The 9,857-nt window shown below is 36.1% G+C and overlaps 2 protein-coding genes across 2 annotated transcripts; both read right to left on the bottom strand.

Annotated features, from left to right (window-relative positions):
• Nucleotides 1–1,217: 1,217 nt before the first annotated feature.
• On the bottom strand, nucleotides 1,218–5,124 carry LOC140839630 (F-box/kelch-repeat protein At1g55270-like). The gene is made up of 2 exons (XM_073206469.1): nucleotides 4,352–5,124; nucleotides 1,218–2,630 (listed from the first exon to the last, which is right to left on the bottom strand). Exons 1-2 carry the CDS (start codon nucleotides 4,376–4,378, stop codon nucleotides 1,374–1,376), a joined length of 1,284 nt encoding a protein of 427 aa, XP_073062570.1. The 5' UTR covers nucleotides 4,379–5,124; the 3' UTR covers nucleotides 1,218–1,373.
• A 1,079-nt stretch (nucleotides 5,125–6,203) lies between these two features.
• LOC140839629 (uncharacterized) lies at nucleotides 6,204–9,832 on the bottom strand. The gene is made up of 4 exons (XM_073206468.1): nucleotides 9,058–9,832; nucleotides 7,704–7,868; nucleotides 7,580–7,631; nucleotides 6,204–6,527 (listed from the first exon to the last, which is right to left on the bottom strand). The coding sequence occupies exons 1-4, from the start codon at nucleotides 9,312–9,314 to the stop codon at nucleotides 6,438–6,440; spliced, it is 564 nt and encodes a 187-aa protein (XP_073062569.1). The 5' UTR covers nucleotides 9,315–9,832; the 3' UTR covers nucleotides 6,204–6,437.
• Nucleotides 9,833–9,857: the final 25 nt, after the last annotated feature.

Raw genomic sequence — 9,857 nt, 5'->3', positions numbered from 1 at the left:
ATATAATAATAATAATAATAATAATAATAATTCAACAAATCCAATATTACAAATAAAAACTTTTATTCAATTTTTCGTGCTTACTTATAATCACTATTATAACCTTGACATTTAATCATATTAAATTTATTATTATTAAATCCAACTCTTTGAATTTAATTATTTTTGGTCGGGTAGATAACAATCAGTATTTGTGTAACCCTCCATGGTTCAGGAATACAGCTAAATGTGAGTTCACAACTTCTTTGTGATTTAGAACAACATTTGTTCTTATTCGAGCTTACCCTAATTAGCTCCATTTTTTTCATCAACCCATTGATTAAGAATGCTCTGATTGCACTCATCGGATCACGGTAAGAGCGTCTAGTAGCATCGCCTCATGATCCCTATGTATCACTGATAGTGCCTGCAAGAAGCCAAAAACCTTATGCCATGGTTAATGTACAGTATGTTTCCTTCAACCAAGTATATCCTGATCGAATCTGCAACCATTGGTATATCGAGAGTTGCTAATTAATTCGATAACAATGTGATGTATCTCTGATTAATAATAATGGCATCAGAAGTGCAACTAGAGAACCACCTTCCCTAAAACACATTTACTGCAATGGCCAGAGACTTTTTGCACTATTAACTTATCAGATCACATAGGATATCTTCACTCGTAGGTGATCGTTGAATCCCCAACTACAATATATTGGATCCTACGTATTTCGAAACTACACCCAACCTCGCCACCTTATGACCCTCAGTAGAATCGGTAAACGAGTCAAAGTGCATGCTAATACGCAGAGCCTCCATATTGACTTGGGTCAAAGGATTAACGGTGTACAACCATAACCGTGGACTATTCTACTCGATAAGTGATAACCACTTGGAATGTCCGATGGAAGGTTGTTCAGTGTATCATCATATGATCACTCATATATATGAACGGACCTCTCCATGCCCTTGGCAATGAAACATGACGTTTTCATCACATATTCTAGTCTCAAACTCGAGCGACTTTTATCCTTGTTTTAAGCAGCTGAATCAACTAGAAGCCGATTTATATACAATACACTTTCTAATAAGTTTCATGATCTTACGTTGAAGGCAGACCTTATGGTATTTATTGTATACTCAAAGACTTTATCTATGCAGCTTGCATGAGTATACAGATAAAGTAAATGTCATAATATGATTAAAATCATAAAATATTATTAAAATAAAGATTGTTGTACGTTAGAGTCAATAAAACCCTAGTCACAAGTTGGCTTGTCAGACACCTACTCTAACATTTGATTCATACCATTCCGTGACATTCGCATTACCCGTAGCTCAGGTCCTCTGTACGCGAATACAATAGACATAGAACATGCCACACATATGTCTCAAGCTTGAAGAACATGACAATGAACTATGCGATTTTTGAGTCGATTTCTACCAGCAAGATTGGACAAAAAATTGGTGACCAAAGTTTTCAAATGTCCTTTCCCAGAAATAGTTTCCCATAAATGCTCAGCAGTAGCTGCCGGCCCGTGATCAGATTTCAAAACATCAACCAGAGTGATACCCATGTTATTTCGGATAATGCATAATTTCCCATTAAGCGGAAGGAGAGCAGCAGCCTCTAAGGCCTTTGAGCTGCCCAGATGCATTTTACTGTCAACATGCTTGGTCCACGTACCAGTGGTTTTATTGTACAGTCTAAGTCTGCAGCCATCTTTGCAATCTAAAGCATAGAGATGCCCATCAATTGTGGTGCTAGGACTCCTCCAACCTGTGACCATTCCATCATAGACCGGGTACCACCTATCAGTTTCAGGTAAGTAAACCTCACTAAGGACTTGCCGGTGAGAACCGAGACCTTTCAAGAACCATTTCCCTTCATAAACAACCCCTATAAAAGGCACCATTGCAGTGCTCATATCAGAAATGAAAGACCATCTATTCTTGTTGGGATCATAAACCTCAGCAGATCTTAGAGAACGGTGAACCCCCTCATTCTCCCCACCAGCTACATACAACCGATTGTTTATGACACAACTGCCAAAGAAATGTCGCCTCCGAAGCATATCGGGGGCACGATGCCATTTGTTAGTCCTAGCGCTGAAAAAGACAACTCTTCGCATGCAACCTTTCACTGGATCTTTCCCGCCAAACAAATAAAGGTGACAACCACTAATTATAGCACATCCAAAATCGAGGGCTTCAGAATATTCTTTGGGCACAGGAGGGAGAGGCTGCCATAGCTGATATATTGGGTCAAAGGCGAGCCATGATATCTTTCCATCTTTGTCTCTTTTCAATACATAAATCCACTCCTCCGAAATTCCAAGATTTTTCCGAAGCGAATAAAAGAAATTTCCAGCCAGAAGGCGATACCATCTTTTGCAGACTAGACGAAGCTTGCAATGCTCAATTCTCGGGACACGGATTAAGCAAGCAATAGCAAGATCGTCTGGAAGACCAGGCAGTAGTGGGGATTGACTCCTATTCTGGTCACGTGGTGGCCTCTGTCTGGAGGGGTGAATGGAAGGTTTAATGTCAGGCCGAAGACAGCGCTTTGTTCCTGGCACATACTTTTTAGCCCCGACAACTGTTTTGAGACCTGCATCTACTCTACAAAGGCAAGCTGTTGTATCTACCTGCAACAAACATTTTTATTTATTGGTTTAACGTCACAGAAACAATCCAAGGTGATTTAGGTGAAAGCAAGGGCTTTGAAAATTATCACCAAATCATTCTTTAATTATTTTTACCAGAACGAGACCGTAATTTTATTAAATTTAACTCCTAAAAGCTAATCACGAATACTGGTCTACAACACTCTTTTCAATTTATTATTTCATGTCATACTCAACAACTTATGCTTTGTTTCTTCAATTCAGCGGCTCATTTCGGCCAAATATCAGATTATTTTCGATAGACACAAAATTTATTGATGAATAAAGCGAAGTACGATTGAGGGATGAGACATCCTTCAACACGATCTTCCGATAATGTTAGGACTGCCCAACTTACTCCCTGACAACCGCAAACAAATTGCACAACTATTGACCTACACTAAGAAAGGCTGTCACCTGATTAACAAGAAATAAACGGAGTTTGTCAAGACCTCTGCACGACAGTGTCCAAATAGCAACCTGGCCCATGGTTAAGTTCTCTCTCATGCATTTCGTAAAAAATCAACACATTCCTTTCTTTCCACAACTCCAAATTACTTGCTAGTATCACTGATCACCATGAGTTTTTGCATTTTCCCTACTTCAGATCATATATTTGGTCTTCCATAATAGTTTACTCTTCAGATGTGGGATGATTTAAAAATAACGATGATTGATCTAATTCAGACTATCATAAAAAGTTCTTAAAAATTCCATAGGCCCACACCTCTGGCTTATGCACCACAATTCCTCCCCTAGGAAAAGGTAAAAGGTAAAAAAAACTTGTTCCCCCTTTCCACAGTAGGGATAATTCTATGCATTTAAGTCAAGAAAAGACTTTAAATCAGACATAAAAGCCAACAAAATAGGGCGGGTAGGAAGGCCATAAGTGCAGAAGGATGTCGACAAATGAGATTTGATTGCTTTTGTTTGTGGACATGGCAGGACTAGGAACTGAGGAAGTCATGTCACAAATGTGGGAAAGTACACATCTAGCATTCCTACATGATACTCGTTACTGTGCTTCCCTTAGCTGTTGTCCTAGCATAAATGTTAATGATTCTTAGAGCTAGAAAAGTAACATCGTATAACATTTATAAGCTCAAAATCTTTATCGTTCTTCTTAAGAAATAATCAAATACAGTTTTCAATAGTTAATTCTATGAATAAGTTAGTATTCACAAGAGCTAAACAGCTAATTTAAGTATAACAGAAAGGTCCTCGACCCTAGAGGAAATCACAATTTCCAGTCACATACGCGGAGAACCTCTGCAAGACATTCACTTCCAAAATCCTTTCTAAAACTTACATCATGGGCATGGAGTATTGCACATCTACATTTATATTTACATGGATAAATGAAAAAACAGGAAAATTGAACAGTCAATAGGATGATTTACAATCCTCTACAAAAACTAATTCCAGCCTTAAGCCATGGGGACGTACAAAATACAAATTCGAGCGCCAATCATAGATATGATGTCAATGTCATTTCCCACAAGCAAGCATGTTGATCTCTATCCATATATGTTAAAAGGAGCAAAACATGAACAATTTAGTGTGTGAGCGCTCAAAGCAAACAAGAATACGCAACCTCTAAATTCAAAATGCAAAAATATTACAACCACCAAAAACTTTGAAAAGACAGAACATTATGAAAATCAATCAAATTTGGTAACTGCAGAAATTTACTATATGTTTACCAGGGGAGGCTGAATCACCCTATCCATTTGTGGAAACTCATCCCATCTGGAACTGAAAATTATTCCAACTTATTAGCATTTGTATCTTAAAAGCTCAATTGAGTATATAAACTGGCCACTTCAAATTCAAATCCCGCAACGGATATAACCTACGACAAGAATGGCCACCAGAATCGAATCTTTCAAATTTTCAATTTCACAATCTCTCAATCTACAAACAGAATCTATCTAATCAGACAACGGTGGATTCAAAAAAGATTCCTACTTCAGTTCCACCACACAGAGATTCGGTAACCCCCAGAAAACAGATATCAACTGCAATAATAGATTAAAGTGATCCGCTGACAAAACCCATGTGCAAAATCAAAAACCCACATGGCATAACCTCACAAAATGAATTGTAAATTGACCAATGAAGAGAGAAAACGGAAAACACCACAAACTGTGTTATCCTACAAAAGGAAACCCTAAAAGCTCAAAATGCGAGACAGCGGGACAAATTGTGGGAGAAAAAGAAAAGCATTGAAGTAAGATTAGGACATCAAGACTCTTCAATCCAATCTCTCTAGTGAATTCACTCCCGAGATTTCACTCACACCATTAACATCTTCAGTGGGAGACTGGTCCCATAAAAAACAACCAGCACAGCACCAGAGAGAGTATGCGAGGGTGATCTGGCAACAGCGGCAATTTTATACATTTCGGAGAAAAATTGAGCAGAATGTCAAGGCTTCTTCACCTTTCACGTCTGACATTTCCACTTGCAAGTTAATATTTTCTCATTTGTTCAAAATTTTGAAATATCTGATATATAAATTCCTCCAAATATATATATATATATATATATATATATATATATATATATATATTATCATATATAATCTAAAATTAATATAAATGTTTAAATATATTATCAATTTTATATGTTTCTTACATTTTTATTATTATTTTATGAAAAGACTCGTAAAATTCAGTCAATTTAAATGTGATCATCATTCGAAAAATGAGTTTCATTGATCAAATTATATTTTTGCCGTGTCTCTATATTTTATGGAACAATGAATGATTATACTAGGAAAACATAAGAACAAATTGTGTTGGAAATGAAATTCGAAAAGACAAAAACTTATGTAAGACGGTATCACGGGTCGAATTTATGTGATGGATCTTTTATTTGGGTTATCCATGAAAAAGTATAATTTTTTATGCTAAGAGTATTACTTTTTATTGTGGATATGGGTAGGGTTGATCGATCTCACAAATTAATATCTGTGAGACGATCTCACAAGAGACACACTCATTCGAAAAAATGGTCTTAAAATTTCATATCTTGACCTGATATATACGTTATAACTAACTGTGAAGCCATCTTTTACGAGTTTGAAATGTGAAGCTCCAGCTGATTAGGAACTTTGGATTTTTCAAGCCCGAATGTTTCGGCCAATTTGATAATATAAAACAAAGTTGTTATTTTAAATATTGTATTTATAATGTTATTGTCAAATAAAAATATTAATACTATTTCCATATAGAGAGTTCATTCGTGAGCCGACTACGATCTGAACTCGATGGTTCGTGCTCGAGTCCATTACTCTTTTAGTTGATCTCGAGCTTGTGAAATTTCAAGAACTCAACCCATTCTTACCTCTTGAATAAGGGTCACAAGTTCGAAGGGTCTTCTGCAAATTTGACTAAATTTATTCTGAGTGATTGCCATTGTCAAATATTTCTTACTTAACTCAAGGAAGAAGAAAGACTCAGCTGCCTATTCAAAGAAAATATATCTGCTGCTTTGCTTTACGTTATTATACTGTGTTTAAAAACAACCCTCTCCTTCAATTTTTTTCTTAAAAAAAAAACAGAAACAAAAACAACCTAAATCCACGCCTAGACTTCCATCAATGAACCAATGTAAGTAAGATTTTTGATGAATCAAAACACGAAACGGAAATTCCAAGAAATAAAAGACAGGTCTTCAGCCGCATGGTGTTCTTGAAACAGAGTAGTGACATTTCAACGGTAATTTGGACACTTCTCCTTCGACTATGCCGGGAGGGAGAGAGAGCAGAATGAATACCAATCACTTTCAGTCTTTTCGAAACGAAATCATTTGTTTCTTTAGTGTGCCCACAAAGACGTTTGGCAGAATCACCATGCATGCCATGAATAGAGTGAACTGCAAAAATGTTGAGGGGGAATAGTTCTTGAAGTATACACAATCAGCAACTTTTATGACTTGAAAAAGATTAATTCAAACATAGGAATTTCAATAAACGGAAACAAATTTAAAATGGGTACTACGTTTATCATTTTAACGAATGGTAGACACAAGTTCTAGTTGATTGATGCCATCTATCCATAAGTTACTAATTCCTAAAGCGACGTTTGTGCTGTTTTTTGGGAAACATAGCAGCCGTGATGGTGCCCGTTAAACCTTAATAGTTCATGGATAAGAGGCACTCGTATCAAATTGCATCACAAGATGGAGAACATATTGGAGCAAAGGATTTCGTTTTGGACCTTGTGTTTTGAGTCTTGACACCTCCTAAACCTCCTTTTTACCAACAAAAGATGATACTATTCCATTAATTTATCTGCTAACTTCCCTCGAACATTGTCATAATCTCATCCTCATTCCTCACCACCTCCATCTCAAGCTCAACCTCTATCTGAATCATCACCACTCGAGGATATACAACCCAAACAAAGTTATACATTTAAAATCAGGCTATGAGCATCGCCTTCTTACACCACCTTTGCTATTTTTACTACTGTGCTTGGTGTTATTGAGTTATATTTATGGCCGACTGTAGCATCCCTTTAGTCTCTTGTTAGCTAAAGTTGGTTTCAAATTTTATTATAATTATTATTTTTATTTCGGATGATTGATGAGGGTAAAAATTTAATCTCAAAACAAATGGATGACAAACTCTCGTGCCAAGGTAGGATAAAAACTATAAGGAAAAATCATAGGATTATGCCACTTTGGATTATATAAACGAGAACCAAATCCAATCAAAGAAGTAATGAGAGAGCGATATTTTATCGATCCCATCCCCAACTAAACACAACCATGTTGAGTATTGAAACAAAGACAGGATTGGTTTTCCATATCAAAAAGTAACTTTACTCCGAGAAGCATAAACGAGGACATTAAAATAATCAGGAGCTTACTTTAGAATCATCTACTTAAGAACACATACACGATAAAAACATCAAGAAACATACCACAAGAGGCAATGTCAAAAAACTCCAGATTGGCCACAAAGCAAAACAGAACCTGAATAAAGAAAATGTGCCGTATATGAAAAAAAATGAAATAGAGTTGAAAGATGAGGATTAGAGTTCTTACAGGCAGAAGGATAGAAGCCCAATCAATGTAATAAAAGGTAGGGCAGGTGCACTTGAAGCTTCCCAAATTTCAGTAGACTTTCGGAGTCCCCAAGCAATCATGCTTGTGTACAAGAAAAAAAGAACATTCATACCAACACCTATCAGTCCCACAACCAATGGTATCCTGCATAAAGAAGAAGAAATTATATCTTACAAGTTATGATATGCCTGAAATGCCAATCAAACTCTTTAAAGCATGAAGTACACCATTTTAATGTTCGCGTGATCAATGTCGAATGTTCATTCATTCTTTTTATTTGTTTTTTGTGTGAGATAAAGAACCTAGACTCAGACTCTCTGTCTGGGATACCATGTTGAGCTATCTTTTTTGTACAGAAAAATATACCATGTACGACTTAACTAATTAACTGGCTTACAAAAATCTAACTCCTAAAGCCCACAACCCACCATTACAAGATACATATACTTTCAAACATAAGAAAAATAGGAGATAGTCGTATTCCTCTATGGCACTTAAGTTTTTTCCTTTGCTGTCCATTATCTTCCATTCCCAAGTCAAAGAGCAACAAATTCATGTGGCCCAACAGATGGGGACATGCGAAAGGGGAAACCACAGCTTCATGGAGCAAATACTATAAAGAAAGGCATTTTCTTGTTCCAAAGGAAACTCATCATTCTCAATCCTTAACATTTGTTATTTTGTGATTATGTATGTTATTTTAAGGCTATACAATGCACATTCAATGGTGATATAGCTAGGGCCTCACTACAATACATGAATAAACATCTTTATTCTCTACACTTTGTGGCGTCACCCATGGTGGCCCCAAAACTCAACACATAACTCATAGACCTTAATAAGAATAAAAAACAGGCGTAAATAATTCACAATAAAACCAAAACAATTTAGCAAATTTTAGAAAACAATTTATAGATCAATCAGGCTCACCAATTCAAATCTTAAGGAATGTCGTGATTTTCCAGGAAAAATTACAGAGACAGCCGGAAATCGGTTATTTGCTTTCCATTTTTAAAACTATGATTCTCCAAATCTTCGAGAAAAGAGAAATAATTGAATTACTAGATAAAAAAAATGCACTAAACCTTAACACATACTTATCTCAAATTATTACGTCTTGGTTATCAACTATCAAGAATTAAGAATTAGTAATTATTGGTAACTCGTTTCATGATCACAATAATTCAGAAGCATTTGATTACAACATTTTCTACATTCGTTCATGGAAACAAATTTTCCTTTCCATCTATTATGATTACACATTTTTCCCGCTTACCTCATTCACCTGATACTTGCTAAGATAAATAACAATATTCCATATTCACAGTCATACCTTTTGATTCGATCATCGTGCCACAGGAGGTATATGAAATTTGACCTTCTATCCCCATAATATATGATGAAAATTACAGAGGAAATCCAAAGTAAATTCTCCAAGATTTCTACCCATCTACGACTACTCGAAGATGAAGGCGATCGATAAATTAGCCTCGAACATGCATCATCCTCAAGGTCATCACCACTTGAGGCATAACCTTGACTATGCCTTTGCCTCATGTATCCACCCCCAACCGGTGTTCCACCAGACATATTCACTAACCAATTACTTGAAGAGGCAAACGAAAAATGTTCTCTCCACAAAATTAAACTAAAATTCCTAAAATTCAAAGTCCAAATACAGATGAATGGCAGTAACTTTGCCACACCAAAAGCCTAATTTAAAACAACCAAAGAACTCCACCAATCGAACAGTACCGCAGACCGTATATTCCTACAGATAAACTTAAACCCACTATGCATCTCTAAAGTCAAAGCCTCGCATGAAAAAAAAATCAAAATCTGACAAAACCCACATCAGTGACAATTAGAAAAAGAAAAACTTTCCCCTGTATCGATGAATTCTTGGAGGAGTATCCAGCAAAAGTCACCCTTCGGTTTCCCAGATAAAAAAAATACTCAAATGATCAATAAGCAACAAAAATAATAAACGTTTATATACAAAAGATCCGCGTGAGTGAGGGAGTGACTGAAGGAGACAGAGGGTTTTGAAAAGAGATTTTGTGGACAAATTAACGAGTGCGGAAGACCGATGGATCAAAATTAAAAGAATGTTACAACAAAATAATAATAATA

Source organism: Primulina eburnea, chromosome 8 (genome assembly GCF_022965805.1).
Source record: "Primulina eburnea isolate SZY01 chromosome 8, ASM2296580v1, whole genome shotgun sequence".
NCBI lineage: Eukaryota > Viridiplantae > Streptophyta > Magnoliopsida > Lamiales > Gesneriaceae > Primulina > Primulina eburnea.
Note: the sequence above shows the minus strand (reverse complement) of the source record. Positions and strands in the feature narration are given on the sequence as shown.

Excerpts from the sequence above, each read along its gene's own strand:
- LOC140839630 (XM_073206469.1), bottom strand. The coding sequence starts at position 4,378 with ATGGATAGGGTGATTCAGCCTCCCCTG. Across the intron at positions 2,631-4,351 it reads GGGTGATTCAGCCTCCCCTG|GTAGATACAACAGCTTGCCT; the intron begins GTAAACATATAG and ends TGTTTGTTGCAG.
- LOC140839629 (XM_073206468.1), bottom strand. The coding sequence starts at position 9,314 with ATGTCTGGTGGAACACCGGTTGGGGGTGGATACATGAGGCAAAGGCAT. Across the intron at positions 7,869-9,057 it reads CACGATGATCGAATCAAAAG|GATACCATTGGTTGTGGGAC; the intron begins GTATGACTGTGA and ends TTCTTTATGCAG. Across the intron at positions 7,632-7,703 it reads GGGCTTCTATCCTTCTGCCT|GTTCTGTTTTGCTTTGTGGC; the intron begins GTAAGAACTCTA and ends TTCTTTATTCAG.